Consider the following 16,096-nt stretch of genomic DNA (forward strand, 5'->3'; position numbering starts at 1 on the left):
AATGTGTCTCATTGACACATGGTAAATATATTAACTTCAACACTATTATATAGTAAGACCCCGTTTTAAGTGGGGGATATGTTCCATCAAAGTAGAGCGTAATACAAAACAGCACAAAACGAGGCTATCTTGACATGTAAATAATAGGGTTAGGGGAAGATGGATAGAAAATTGGTTAGGTATTAAATTTAATGTTTTTTTTTAATAAAAATAAAACCAAACATTTATTTCTCACATAAATGAAAACAATGTAAACGAATATACACCTATAACACCCCGGTTTGTTTTTGAACTTCTCTGAAAATTTGGATCACATTTTCAACAAATTGGTCCATAATTTCAGTTATAGTGGTCAAACTCCTTTTTACAAACACCATAGAAAGTTCTTTTTACTCTTTTTCGAAATCACTACTATCAATATTTTTGTTTTCTTTTTTGCTTAGTTAATTATTGAGGCTCATCCTTAGAAAGACTAGCTGCTGTTTCTTGAACTATTTCTTCGACGTCATCCACATTTACCTCATCTTAACCAGTTTGTTTCGCTAATTCCACTATTTCATCCATATCGACTGAGTGTCCAATGTCTTCGTTCTTACTTAAATATCGTTAATTGTTCTTCCATACACCTTTTAAAGATCTTTCTGTTACTTCATTCCAAGAAAGGTTTATGTTTTCTACAGTATTCATGATATTGTAGTTTTTCCAAAATTCTCTCAACTGTACATTTCTAAAGCCTCCTGATACTGAGACTTGCGGGTAAATAGAGTCTCCTGGATTTTTGTCCATTATAGTGGCTTTTAATTCACCTATAAATTCAATCACTTTATTTCGTTTTTCTGCAATTTCTTTAATATCAATTCTTAACATTATAGTATATGCAATAGTATGCGGTCGTTTCAAAATAATTTTTTGGCACACTCTGTAGGTGGATCCATCTATTGTGTACATCCTGTATTCTGCTGCTAATTGGTGCTTTTGATCTCTTCACTCTGCTTTATACTTTTGCGAGTTTGTCTGGTGTTCGAAAAACCCTTTTTTCTTGCAGCAATAATGATTTGGTTGGAAGGTTTCGTACATTTATGTTGGTCCGGCATGTTTACATGGTCTCTCAAAATTTTCTAAATTGGAAAAAGGATCCAGATAACTAAAGTAACTAACTTCTTAATTAATGACCTACTTCAATTACTTTGTTTTTGTCGTTTTGTAACATTTCTACATCTCTTGTCTACATGTGTGGACATCTGATTGTAAAAACTAGAGTGGATAAAGTCCGGCCTGAACCAAATTGCACGTGTAAATAAAATTCCATTTGAAATAATATTTCTATGGATAAAGATCCATTTGAATGATTTGCAGTAGTAGATTAAATTAAAATGCAACTTAGCCATCTAGAAGCAAAAAATGTAAATTTTGGATATTCCTCGCCTTAATATCACCCGTATATATTGTACACATGCATTCACAAGTGAAACAACCCCATTTAAAAGCAACCTAACCCAAGCACCGCTAAAGAAATAAATACTATATTCAGGGACAAACAAATCCAGTATAAAAAAATTTCAAGGAACTTCTCTGTATTTCTACAATTGAATTGAAATTTCTACATTCATAACTTTTTCCCGTAAAAAAATAAAAGGAAAGCAGAGTTGCTTTTCCTGAAAAAATTTTAAGTGAAAATTATAGTCCTGAAAATTTAATTTAATTAAAACTAACAATATAGTCAAGTTAGTTTCTTTAAATAGGGACATTTGAACCACTATAACCTTTTCGTAATTTCAAACACTTGTTGCATATTAAATTTAAATAGAATCGTTTATTGGGTGATTAAAACCTATCTCTTAATAATTTGATACAAAGTTTATAAATAGAAAATGTTCATTATTATGAGATATGCCATTAAAACCTTATGGGGTACACCTAAGAAAATACCAATCGGTCGTATCAAAGAACATTCCATTCCTCTTCGAAAGCAGAACAAAGTTTTGTACACGTCAACGCCGCAGATAGTGGGTAATTACTTATAGAAAAAAAGTCTTCGGTATAATCTACCTCTATGCTGCCCCTCGCGATTGCACCAATTACAATAGCAATTGGTTCTTCATCTTTAGGAACCAATTCCCTACAGTTTTTCACCTGTTTTGCACCAAATGAAGTCCCAATTTTTTTTACACCTACTGGCAAGTGATCTGTTATTGGATTCTTAATAACCTTAAGCAGTTTAGGCCCATCTTCTGCTCGGACAGAGAATTTATGTAAAAGTTGAACTGAAAATTCAAAAATTAGTATACACAAACATTTATCGTTAAATATAAAAATTTATTTCCTTAATAGCTATAATCTGATCAAGGTGAAGATAAAATATTCATAGCAAATAAGTTGGGATTTGTGGAAACGTTGGTGAATTTAAAATGTTCACTATACATTCTCAAATAAACTTAACTGCAAAAAACGGACACTTCATATTTTTCATATTGAAAGCTAGATGTCAGTAATGTGTATGATTTTGTGGGTAATGTGGTGATTACAGAGAATGTAGGATCTAAATCCACTGAACTAACCCTTTCAGGATTAGTGACTACTAGATAAGACAGATTCATTTGTCTTAAAGTTAGTTTATCTGTCAGTACTATTCTAAACTCTTGAGCAGGTTTTTGCACATTTAAACATCTTTAATTTATTAACTAAGTCTTTTCTGACATTAATAGACATGTTTCTTTTTTATTTTGGTTCCAACTAATGATTTTTTAAAATGTAGACTTAGCCCGAGCTGTTGCCTTGGCAAGAGAAGGCAACAAACGATACATTGTAGAAACGCTTGGATTAGCAAAATCTACCATTCACGATGCACTCCGGCGTTTCCGGGAGATTGGAGCTAACATCAGAGAGCTGGCAGTGGGTGAACAATGGCAACAACAGCAGTAGACACATATGAGTGAGTTTAGACATAATACAGCAGAGACTTAGGGAGCATTCTTATTGAGTTGTATAGCAGTAAGAAACTGTTTCATCCATGAAGACGATCAGGGGAGTGATTGGTCAGTGTACACTCCACGAATCACCTTTCTTTGAAACGAATCAGTTATAATTGAGAATTAAATTAATTTCTACGTCTGGACTGCACTGGTTTTCCTTGATAATGGGGCTCCGACTGCTCGGTCCCTAATTCATTTGGATGTCCACATACCCTGGGAACTGTTTCCGAATACTTGGAGCCAGTAGGACATTTCTAGACTGGCCTTTACAATCTCCTGATATGATTGCATAGAGCATTTGTGAAAAAATTTAGGGAGACATGTTAGACATGTCCTAGTGACTTGAATCAGCTCCAAATTACTCTTTGTGGAGGATGGGATACTGCACTGTTGGAGTAAATTCAATTTAATTTCTTCATTGTTTGATAGGGTTAAATCCATTCGCAATAACATAAAGGAAACCTAATAAAAATGAAGGATGAAGTTTATAAAAATTAGTTAATTTCTTATTTATTCTTTTGTTTTTTGTTTTGTTAATTATCAATAAAAATTATTCATTTGTGGAATATTTTATGTAAATAACTTATACATTAACCACTTCTCACCTTTCATTAAAAATATTTATATATCTAACAAAAGATCAAATTCGAGTGTCCGGTTTTTTGCTGTTGAGTGTATATTATTTGATAATCAAATATATATCTAGCTATAAAACTTGAATTTTCCCGATAAGTGATGTGCAATCAGTTATTGAAATTAATATAAAAACATGTACTTTACCCATAAGTCCTGCAAAACGTTTAAACGTCCTTGGAATCCTAGTTTGTGGGTTTATTTCTATTAGAATATTATTTGCAGTGTGAACATATACTTGTAAAAGTCCTGCTCGATTCAAAGGACTATCAAATAACATCAACAAACACTGATGTGTTATATCGGGACGACATGATCCAACATCTCGATTATTACTTTTTAGAATATGTGTGTGGTCATCACAATTCAATAATTCAAATTTACTTCCAACCTTAAAAAAACACATTAGATTAGAATTTTTTTAACGTTACCATATCAATAGATATGGTTTATTGGCTAGTATAAAAACAATAGCAATTATATAGTCCCAATAGTAAATCACTAAGCAGTTATCAATAACATGATATAACAAAGTAGAAAACTCTACAGCATAAAAACAATTTTGCTTTGAAAGTTCATAGAACCAACTTTGACTTATGTTTTCTACATTATTATCAGTATGCAAATCTAGAAACTTGTTATACAGTCTAACGTCAAGATTGTTATATTACTTTGATGTGGCCTAGAAAATGGTACAATTAGTCTATGCGCACCCCTGGTGGTATAACTGTGAATATCAGAATGAGTTGGCTTATCTTGTACATCCCTATGAATACATAGAAGTGTTTCAAATATGCATGCAAGACAATGTCATTATCCCATATTCCATGAAGAGTTTGCTGCAACCTACTCGACTTCTTGCATTGTGAATAATACGCAAAGCAGAATATAAACCCTTTGAACTCTACAGATCCCATAATCCAGATAACTGTGGATCATCACAAAGTAAATCGTGTGAACAACGCGATTACTGCTAATAGAAGAGCGAAATTGTCTCATTGCAAGAAGCAATGATGAAATTTTTGAGCATAGTGAGTTTATATGCTCCCCTTAATTAATACCAGAGTCTAACAACAATCAATTTCACAGATTCACCTCTGGTACCTCGTTTTGCAGAGCTAAATGTTATTTTTTTTTTGTTTCGTTTGCCAGTAAATCGTTTCTATACAGCAGAAACAATAGTGGTCGCAACAATCTTTGTTTACAATGAATTTAAACGAATTTATTGTTAGTACAGTTTGTATTGTAGAATCAATAATTATTCAAAATAAACCATTAATAAATAAGAAAACGTAAATTGACACTAATAACGTTTCAAGGTTGATGTGGTAGAGTATTGAATTAACTATAACATGTATTTAAAAAATAGTTAACTTACTTTTACAGTTTCCAACTGTGCACCTTCTAAAATAATTATTAGGCGTTTCTCCTGATTTTTTAAATGTGCTACTACCAAGTGTTTTGGTACGGGATCAAATTCGAATTCATTTTCTTTTGATTGTTTCAATTTCCTTTTTTTACTCATATTTACCTATAAACAAACGTGATATTATTAGGATGAGAAATTTTTAGGTTAACACACAGCATGGAAAATCGACACGTGTGTATGGTACAATGTTGCCAATGATAAACAAGTCAAATTTTAAGTGATATTTCATTGATTTAGTTTAAATTTAAGCAATTAGCACAGATATAATGTGTAATTTCAACAAAAATAAAGTTAATGGAGTCATTAGGGATGATTTTGAATTCAAATAAAAGTAAAGTAAAAAATAATTTCGGCAACGTCGGATTTAATAAGCGAATGAGAACCAATCGTATTGTGATAAATAGCATGGTCTTGCGCACTATAAGCTAGTCGTTAGCTATGAAAGTTTTAACTGGGAAATTTGCAGTAGTCTTTGTAAACATTTCATTATTTATATCACCAAGAGCAATTAAACAACAAAACAATAATTTTTGTTAAAAGACTCGCAAAAAGTATTTTGAATTATTTTATTAAGTAATAAGTGGAACAGTGAATTTCTATTTGTAAGAACAAAAATGAGTATTCCCCAAGGAGTGTTGTACCCAACCGGTTCCCTTTACGTGGGGGATTTACATCCCGATGTAACAGAAGCGATGCTTTACGAAAAATTCACCACAGCAGGACAAGTACTATCCCTAAGGGTTTGTCGTGATGTCAGAACGAAACAATCCTTAGGATATGGATATGTGAATTTTAGTCAGACACAGGATGCGGAAAGAGCTTTGGACACCATGAACTTTGATCTTCTTAAGGGTAAACCCATTCGTATTATGTGGTGTCAACGTGATCCTGCATTGAGAAAATCCGGAATCGGTAACGTTTTCATAAAAAATCTGGATAAAAATATAGACAATAAAGCCATGTTTGACACTTTTTCGGCATTTGGAAATATTCTCAGTTGCAAGGTAGCACTCGACGACAATGGTTATTCTAAAGGTTATGGATTTGTGCATTTCGAAAATGAAGAGGCTGCCGAGAAAGCAATAGAAAAAGTTAATGGTATGTTATTAAACAACAAAAAAGTTTATGTTGGAAAGTTCATACCAAGAGTAGAACGAGAGAAAGAATTAGGTGAACGAGCCAAACAATTCACTAACATTTATGTGAAAAACTTTGGTCCAAACATGTCAGACGATAAATTTTCGGAAATATTCAGTAAATTTGGAGAAATTACAAGCAGTGTCGTAATGAGAAATATCGAAGGACTATCAAAAGGTTTCGGTTTCGTCGCCTACACTGATCCGAGTTCAGCAGAAAGAGCAGTTGAAGCATTGAATGGGAAGCAATTAGACGGTAACGTTTTATATGTGGGCAGAGCCCAAAAGAAAATTGAACGTATCAATGAATTGAGGAAACGATACGAACAACTACGCCAAGAACGTTCTACCCGTTTCCAAGGAATCAATTTATATATAAAGAATCTCGATGATACATTTGATGACGAAAAATTGAGGCAGGAATTTTCGGCTTATGGCACAATAACTTCTGCTAAAGTGATGTACGAAAATGGAAGAAGCAAAGGTTTTGGTTTTGTGTGCTACAGTGTTCCAGAAGAAGCAACAAAAGCAGTTTCGGAAATGAATGGAAGAATGGTGGGAAGCAAACCATTATATGTGGCTTTAGCTCAAAGAAAAGAAGATCGTAGGGCCTTCCTTAATAGTCAATATTTGCAGAGAGCCCAAGCTTTGAGACATCATAATAGCATTAATTTTCCTACAACTACTCCACCATTTTTGATTCCAGCTGTTGCTCAAGGTCCTAGATTCTACAATCATCTAAATTCTTTGAACCACATCAGACCGGCTCCACGTTGGCCTGCTACACCAAATTCAATTCGACCTAACGGAACATTCAGCTTGTCTCTAATCAATTCTCCTTACAGAACCACTTCCAGATCTTCAGTTAATGTTCGTAACACAATGCACCCAAGAGCCATCACCGGACAACAACAAGCTCCCCCGTCTAAGCCCAATAGTAAATTCACAAGCTCTACCAAGAATTCAGTCAGGCCTCTCAACGTAGGAATTGGTAACGGAGGAGATGTTTCTCTTAATCCTAATGTACTAGCAAGCACTCCACCCCAAGAACAAAAACAAATTATTGGAGAAAAGTTATTCAGGGTGATTGAAAAAATGTACCCAGATAATGCTGGTAAAATAACTGGAATGTTATTAGAAATAGACAATACCGAATTGATACATATGATCGAAAACAAAGATTCACTAAGAGCTAAAGTAGAAGAAGCGATTGCAGTACTCCAGGCCCACCAAGCAAACGCTAAGAAGGGGATCATTGTACAGAACTAATTATATATTTTTTTTGATAATCGGTGTTGTGTGTATGCTTAAGAGTGTTAGTTCTTTGAGTTTAAAAACTATATATTTTTTTATATTTTGTAAGATTTTAGAAAAGACAATGTTACTTTTCTTTTCAGAAAGCAACGTTGTGAAAATTATAAAAATATGACGAAACTTCATTTTTAAATACCCTTTTATAATTTTTTCTAGAACTGCATATTTTTTTATTTCATTGTTAGAAAAAAAAATAAATAAAAAGTCAACAAATCATGGTTCTGTTTCTATATTCCAAATATAAATTTGATATCATGGAAAGCTTTTAATTTATATAATATTATTACCAATTAATTAAATATTAACAAATTTTGAATATGCACGGGACATAGTTGTATATACCCTGCGACCCAAAGGATCTATCTTGTTTAAACACTGGTTTCTTCAGTATTTACAACTATTCTATTATTCTCCTTCCTCTAAGAAAGTTCATGATGCGGGAGGACTCTAGCTGCAAGTGTTTTTTGTCTTCTATTTTATACGTTCCCAAGTGTGTTTTGATGTTCCGTAATCTTTCGCGTTTCAAGACAACGTGGGTAGGAATTTTATAGCAGAATCTGCATTTGCATTCTCTACAAAGCAAGCATCTTCAGGTGTCTATCGAGGCAGCAATGTCAAACACTCCTGTTAGTATACATAAATTGTTCATTTAACGGATCTTCTGCCTCAACTCCTGTAGATTATTTCATTAATTATTTTTTTCCCTTCTTCCTTTTTTGTTAGGATTTTCTCTATTCTCCTGTAGCTAATTTCATAAAAAGATACAAGTCCTATCTGCCTGTTTGGCAAATTTGCTATTTTATTTTCCTCAATACCTAGGAAGAAGGAACAAGTAGATAACTTCCATTTTTTTAGCTCATTTAACTTGTCCAGGCATTTTCAAACCAGTTTGGATCTTATGACATTAGAGTTCAGAGATCTAATAACTGTTTGGCTATCAGACAAGAAGGTAATCTTCTGTTTATGATAATTGCTTTCTAATTTGAACTGAAAATTGCATATATTTCTGCTTGCCAGGCTTTCAAAGTGTTTGGTTCTGGGTCAATTCTGTCTGCTATTCCTAGTCCATTTCATGGCATTTCTTTTCTTGTGTTTTAATCTCATTTAATTTCACTGCTTAGTTTTGAAAGTACAGTTAATCCCCTTTAATTAGGTTGTGATTTCGACCTAAATGATTATTAATTTCAAGAAAATTCTCTGTAAAAATTTGCATCCATAAAACTAGAAATAAATTCCTTGTTGGCAGTAATGGAAATTTTTATTGAAAAAACTATCAAAATTGAAATTACATGTACCGTTGTTCTCACTATAAATTTGTTTTCAATAGGCATAGACAAAGATGTTTTATATAAAAGCTTTCCTAAAAACTAGGGTTGACAACCTATGAAATGCAACATCAATTTTTCAAATGAGACTTTCTGAATAATTTTGCTTTTTCATTTCAACGCAAAAAAACTGAATTATGCTACTACAGTTTTTGAATAAAAATATTGAATATCAAACATACAAAAACATTCCAAAAATTTCTATATTGGGACACTACCTGAAGCCTTTTTACCTTTTCAGTGTATTTGTTTTATTTCCTGTTGTCGTAATTTCTTCTGTCCACCTCCTCCTTGGTCTTCCTTTCTTTTTTTTTGGGAGTATGTGCTTCATATATCTTCTGTTTTAATTGTTCGTCCTTCAATCTCATAACAGGACCAAACCATTTAAATTATCCTGTTTTAAATTGATTTTAAATTAAAATTGTCCCCAATACACCCAGTATTATTCTTTATTTTGTCATATCTTTATTTATTCTCTATGTTTCTTAGAAATCTCATTTCTATACTTTTTTGTTTCTGTGTGAGTGTCCATGTCTGATCCGTATATCAATAAGGGTGCGACTATTTGTTTTGAAATTTCCTTTTTGGCTAGAAACTGAGTCTTAATAGCTTTGGCGAATCTTCCATCTGCTCCAGTTCTCTCTTTTATCTCTTTAAAACTGAACTTTATTTTAGGTATGAACTAACCACTTAAACCAATTTTATATCAGGAAACAATTGATCCAAAAACTGAAGTACCAACAGCAGGATCTTTTATAAGTATGTTTATCACGTTAATGACAAAAAATATAAGCCACACAAATTTAATACAAACAATCTCACATCAAACGTTGTGACTTTTTTTGTCAAATAACTCGTTGCATTTAATTTATACACCTGTTGGGTCGACTTTTTGTTTATATGCCATTAAGAAATATAACTCAATCTGATTAAGGATGGATGGTTCAAATAAATTATTAATTAGAACAAAATTGTTTACTTTCTATAGCTATTTCAAAGGAGTAATATCAAGTTAATACATTAATTACCATTCGATGTACTAAAATCATCCAACTACATCATCTTGAGGAGTTTTCTAGCTGTCTTCACTGTGGAAATCGCTTCTCTATTAAACACACAATTATTGTAACGCCTATACAAACATTGTGAACAAAATTTTTAAACTGTAACAATACTCAATCAAACATTTATAATTCAATAGTTTCATATTTTTATCCTTTTTATTCTATCACCATCACAATTCGTAATTTTTATCACTGATAATATTAAATATAAATACGTTTTTCAAATATTTTTCACCGAGAAATAATTAAATATTATACCACCCCCGTGTCTCTACTAGCACGTAAACAACTACACAGTTACATTCAAATCACACAATTTGAGCAACCTATCGAGCACATGGATGCGCAGTGCTTTAAGCCTACGTTCCAAATTGTCGTTTTTAGTATCTGGACATCGAGCACAGTTGTGTTTTCCCCTTGCCCCTCAAACAACAGATAAATTTTTGGGCTCCATGAAATTTAAAATTGTGCTTTAAACACAAACTGTAGAATAGACGTTATGTGAGCATTTATTTCAAATTCATTTCTATTTATTTAGATTCACATTTGTGTTTACTTAAAAGACATTGGGATACATTATTATTTAATGAAGAATAGTATAGAAGGACATAAGAAGGTGTATATGGTAAAAAGTATAGTTTTAAAGAAGTGCTTCTATAGTATTCGTATTTTATAATCAATTAATCATGTATCTATAAAAAAAATAGTATTTCCGACACGGCAATAAATAAATAAATAATTTGTGACGTTTTCAAATTTGACACTTGACACAAAACTTACCAAAGTTTTTTAAAATTGATTCTTGTGTGCCAAGCTCATTAACGTCGCCTTTTCTTCTTTTATAAAAATACCTCTAGAAATAATATCACGACAGCCAGTTAAAGAAAAGCTATTTCACTCATTTTTTTTTCTAACTTGGATATTTGTAAGAATTTATTGGTTTTGTATAATATATTTATATAAATAAACCTAGTGTTTGGTCTAAGCTCTTATTGCCATAACTTATGAGATAGTGGTCATAAATAAATTAAATAATGTAGTTTATCTTTGATTTCTGCTTTAATAGAAGAGAAATGAAACTAATAAAAAATACGAGAAACATTTTAATCGTGTAGTAGTTAAAAAAATTATATCATTCAAAAGTATACACAAGATGGAATAACAAATTAGCAGATATCTAAACCCTATTTTAATATTTCTGTCATACAACTGACCTATGGTAAAAGTCAAAAGTAAATATAACATAGTTAAACAAGTCAAACGATACATTTTACTGGGTGAGTATTTCATTATCTCATTTAAATTTCAAATTTAGAACTATTTTAAGTTAAATTTTCATTATAATTATATATATTTGTAATATTTCCTAATTGTATTGCATTAATTCATAACTGACATGTAATTTACTAAATTCTTAAACGTAATAATTCTCACTTTTCATTACAACACAGTATATTCAAAATATTTCGAAAATAAACCGGAATGACCGACAATTTTATAACTTTTATCAAGAAATACGAGGGTTGCTACTTAAATTTTGAGATAGACAAATAAAAACGAATATTTATGATTGGATATGGCTTTATTGGTTTTCAAAATATTCTCCAATAAGATCAATTCACTTGGACATGAGTTTGAACTAATTGTCGAAACATTTTTTCCATTGGTATTTTTCAAGCAACTATCTGCATCTCTAAGTCAGGCCAGGTACTTCAGAATGTTTCAAGTATATGTAAACAACTCAAATAACACTCGCAACACGTTCTGAGTACGTACACCATTAAAAATGTCAGACTTTATGATGTCAATGTCAGATTTGACATAATCACATCAGTGTTACCATACCTCAAAACTTAAGTATGTTGCATTGGTGGTGATGTTACATCAATATATTTAAAGATCTCGATTCCAAACAAAAAACTCATCAGATTGGCACCGCGAACGCACAATTTCAAACTGGGCATTCATCTGATGACAGAACATGTTAAGAATATCTACAACGAACAAAGCTATATAAAATGTAACGATGGCATTATGATCTTATAATAGAGAGTACAATATTTTTAAAGAAAATATGATATAACAGTCTCTCACATCTGGAATTGCTGGAAACGAATTTGCAGATCGTTATGCCAAAGAAGCCACAAAGAATCGTCCTGGAATCCCAGTTCAGCTTGCCAATTATCTGAAGACTAACTTCAAAAAGCTCATTCAAAAATCTTGGCAGGAATATTATAGCATAAAATCCACACATCTACTTCTCACCTTTTCTCAAACTTTTTGAATAGGAGAGAAGCTGTGCCAATAAGAAGACTCCGCGTCAACCACTCACGGATATTTGATGTTGTCAGAAAGTCGTCCTGTCTGTCAAAGTTGTCAAGTTCCTGTGTCTGCTAAGCACATCCACACCAAATGCAGATAATACTCTGCCGCATATCAACAGTTTGATATGAAAAACCAACCTCGAGGAGACACTTAACTGATGGAAATGAAGAAAATCATAGAGTTTCTTAAAGCCACCAAGCTGTACAAGAAAATATAAATAATTTACGTATTGTAATAGATTTCGTAACAGTCCTTTATTTAACTTATGTATCTATGATTTGTTTTTGTGTGCCAATGACCAGCGCTGTCGAGGCACGTTAAACTGAAATAAAAAAAAAATAATAATAACAGTAACAGTAAAAGCCAGTGAATACAAAAAAATTACAAAAACACAAAAAACCCAGTAAATTCCAATCTAATCTTAACGACAAAGAAAACATTCTGATTCCAGCGTGACGTCATGCGCGAAACGTGCATCAATTGAAGTCTATTTCGAATGACATCAATTCTTATATATTTGGGTGAATTCGTTCCCTAAATTCTCTCTGAATACGGGCTTTGTTTTCCTGAACAATTTCTTTATCTTTTCCTCGATATTGCCATTTTTTAATTGGTAATTAGTATGACAGATGTAAAAGGCATTCAAACATTCGTATGCAACACCGAATATCCGAATTCAATTTTTTTTTATTATTTTATTTCTCTATTAATTATTTCGTCAATACAATTAAAATCCTTGGATGTTGCGCCACAAATAAAGCATTTTCGTGTGGAGGTTGTGGTATTAAGAGCATTACATATTTTGCAATCATTGAAAATATTAAATTAGGAGATACACTTAAAGCTTTACCTTTAATTTTGCTAGAGCTTTTATGTAAATGCTTTAATTGGTCGTCTATTTTATTTTTTTCTCTTACTGAAACTTCAGTTGATCCTTTGATAAATTCAATTTTTATTGGGCGACAGTATCGAGTGGACTCAGGACGACAATTTCCCCCCACACCACTTTCTCACTACAAACACGTGTGGATAAATGTCAAACGAATCCGTTCCTCTTTGCTGGCTTTGCGCATGCGCTGCGTCTCGGCGGGTACTTTTGAAATAGTATTTCAAATTTCGCGTTAATTTGAAAGTTAAAAAGTGCGGAGCTCTTGGGTTCAAGGCTGATGATCGATAAATACAATAAATATAAGAATTTTTAATTGAATGTTAATCCTGTGTGCTAAATGTCCCTGTAAAATGTACTTAATGTTAACATATTAATAAATTGTACATTGTTTATTATTTTACAAATAATTTTATTCATATAAAACGTCCGATGATACTCAGGACAATTATATAATTCAGTCTCCAATTCCTCTTCATTCTTACTTTCCATGATAAATAATTCAGATTTCAGATCTTTATTATTAATCTCCATAATCTACTTTGAGGTTATAAAAAAGTGATATTCTAGTTACTTACTTCTATGATTTACCTATCAAAGCAAAATATATTTACACGTAAATATTAACGAAAATTGTTTGATGGTTGAGAAAAAAATTAATTTTCTACCAGAGGCGTTTGGCGTTTGACATTTGACGAGCAGACGACGTTACGTTCCAGAGCATGCGCAAAACGAGGAAGGAGGAACGGACCAGTTTGACATTTATCCACTCGTCCACAAACGAGACGTATTGGAACAACGCATGTTATAAACACAGCTGAATCACTAGCATCGGAAACATAAAAAGCCTGTTTGTATGGACTATGTTCTGAACTGCCATCAAAGCCCCATTCTATTAATAAACAGTTCCGGTTCTCTTATCAAATACTCAATTTCAGAATAAATATCATTTGCTGTTGTAGTACCTGTCAATAGAACGCACTTTAATATTTCTTCAGTTATTTCAAAATTACTGTTAATGTCTCGTATAAAAACCAGCAAGTTGAGCTGTATTAACAGTATCCGTAGTATCGTCAACAGACAGTGAAAAGTTTGTAAATTTCTTAATTTTTTCCTTCATAATTTATTCTCGAAGCAAGAGTGTGTATTGAGAGCCAAATATTTTGAATTATCGACTTTTCAGATGGAAATGAAACATCGGCAACTTTCAAAATACAGTCTTCAAACAAATCACACAAATCATTTCACGATTTCTAAGGCAATAATAAAACTTGATTTCAGGGCATCTTCGCACTCTGTATTAGCTTTAGTAAACATCGATTATTCACCTTAAAGTTTAGATTAAATAGATGACAATGCGGAGATTTTGATTTATGATTCGTATCATAGTGTCTCTTCAAATTGAACTACTTCGCAGTACAATTAAAATCCTCCTTCAAACGTATCGCTTCGATTACTCGACTCAACTGACTCACGTCGCGCCGACGCACTCGTTTTATATGGTTAAGGAAGGTTTTAGGATATTTCCGCTTGCTGCTGATAGATAGCGATATTGTCTTTCTCTCTCGCTTGTCTAGACACGCGCTGCCTTTGAAATTACTTATAAACATCCGTAGACTTGAGAGTACGAGTATTTAAAACATCCGTAGAGGCATCGTATGAAGTTTAAAAGCTCAAAAAAACATGATTCTTCTTTCTGTGACACATTGAGATCGCGGGCCTTATTGATACGGTCCAGGGGCCGGAAGCGGCCCGCGGGCCGTATCTTTGACATGACTGATCTACATCTTCTTTTATTATAAATGAAATTGATGTATCAAGCCATTATTTTTGAAAAACCTTTTTTCTATCCTGAACGCTTTCATCCAGCGCGATTTAAACTGTGATTTGAAATATGATAAAGTTTTATTTAAGTGCTTTAAAAGTTCTTCACTTTTATATTTCGTTCGCTTCATTATTTCATCTTTTAAATAATCAAATTGTTCATCAATTTCATTTTTATTTGAAATTCTGAGGATATTAAAAAGTTCTCTCCTTGAAATAAACATGGTTTTGATTTCCGTCCTGAAATAAAATAATGATAAAATTAAAACATTATTCTTGCAAATTTTTTTAAAGAAAAAAGAAAGAAAAGAAAAGTGCAAGAAATCTGAATAATTTTGAAAAGATAAAATAAGACCAATTTTAAAATAAATTATTTGAAAGCTTGAGACTATATTGAAACGCAACTAAAAGCTTACGTATATTTTGGAAAATGTTAAAATAATATTGTTTTATTTCGTTTTAAATAATATTCACTAAATACATAACCTTGTTGTTACATACCTGAAGCCGAAGGTTCTATGTTGAAATTCAAACAGAAATTATGAAAATATAGTTTTAAATCCACACAAAAAAATTGAAAATTCAAATATACAACAGTACACGTACAGGGTCCTTCACGACGAGCTCAATCGATATGTATATGGGAAAGTACTGCGACTGAAAATTTACTTGCATGGGTTTTCCGAAATGCTCGTTTCAGCTAAAATAATCTCAGTTTTCTGGAACTGAACCTAAACTTCGTTATTTTGAGCGGAACGCTATGGTTTTTATTAAATTTTTGGAATCTGCGCGAAATTTCAATATAACTTTATATGAGGTATTTTATGCCTTCAGTCCATCATTTTTAAATTATTTCACATTTTCGAAATTTTTGGACACATGCAGCCCTCCACTGAAAAAATTATATTTTCGAATTTAAGTGAGTCAGGTATAATATTTTTTGGATTTGGTCAATTAACACTTACAGCTTTCAAAATCTGTGAAAACCTTTATGAAAATTTATATAGGGTGTTCAGAAAATGGTGCCGAATTTCGCTGTCTAAAAACCTCCAATTACCATTGGGATTCTACGCTTTAAATGGTAAAGAGAAAAATGAGGGTTGCAATTTGAAAAAATTAAGTTTTTAGGCAGCGAAATTCGGAAGGTTTTCACAGATTTTGAAAGCTTTTGAAAGTGTTATTTGTCCA

General features: G+C 32.1%; 2 protein-coding genes across 2 annotated transcripts; one reads left to right on the forward strand and one right to left on the reverse strand.

The window, feature by feature from the left end:
* Nucleotides 1-187: 187 nt before the first annotated feature.
* On the reverse strand, nucleotides 188-10,246 carry LOC130899365 (ribosomal RNA small subunit methyltransferase NEP1). Its single transcript, XM_057809272.1, has 4 exons — nucleotides 9,838-10,246; nucleotides 4,984-5,136; nucleotides 3,753-3,996; nucleotides 188-2,264 (listed from the first exon to the last, which is right to left on the reverse strand). Exons 1-4 carry the CDS (start codon nucleotides 9,856-9,858, stop codon nucleotides 1,942-1,944), a joined length of 741 nt encoding a protein of 246 aa, XP_057665255.1. The 5' UTR covers nucleotides 9,859-10,246; the 3' UTR covers nucleotides 188-1,941.
* Nucleotides 5,456-7,698, forward strand: LOC130899364 (polyadenylate-binding protein 4-like). The gene has a single exon (XM_057809271.1). The coding sequence runs from the start codon at nucleotides 5,649-5,651 to the stop codon at nucleotides 7,437-7,439; it is 1,791 nt and encodes a 596-aa protein (XP_057665254.1). The 5' UTR covers nucleotides 5,456-5,648; the 3' UTR covers nucleotides 7,440-7,698.
* Nucleotides 10,247-16,096: the final 5,850 nt, after the last annotated feature.

This window comes from Diorhabda carinulata, chromosome 11, assembly GCF_026250575.1.
Source record: "Diorhabda carinulata isolate Delta chromosome 11, icDioCari1.1, whole genome shotgun sequence".
Taxonomy (NCBI): Eukaryota; Metazoa; Arthropoda; class Insecta; order Coleoptera; family Chrysomelidae; genus Diorhabda; species Diorhabda carinulata.

Coding starts and splice junctions, on each gene's coding strand:
- LOC130899364 (XM_057809271.1), top strand. CDS start 5,649: ATGAGTATTCCCCAAGGAGTGTTGTACCCAACCGGTTCCCTTTACGTG.
- LOC130899365 (XM_057809272.1), bottom strand. CDS start 9,858: ATGATTTTAGTACATCGAATG. Junction 5,137..9,837: donor TGATTTTAGTACATCGAATG/GTAATTAATGTA, acceptor GTTTGTTTATAG/GTAAATATGAGTAAAAAAAG. Junction 2,265..3,752: donor ACGTTTTGCAGGACTTATGG/GTAAAGTACATG, acceptor TTGAATTTTCAG/TTCAACTTTTACATAAATTC.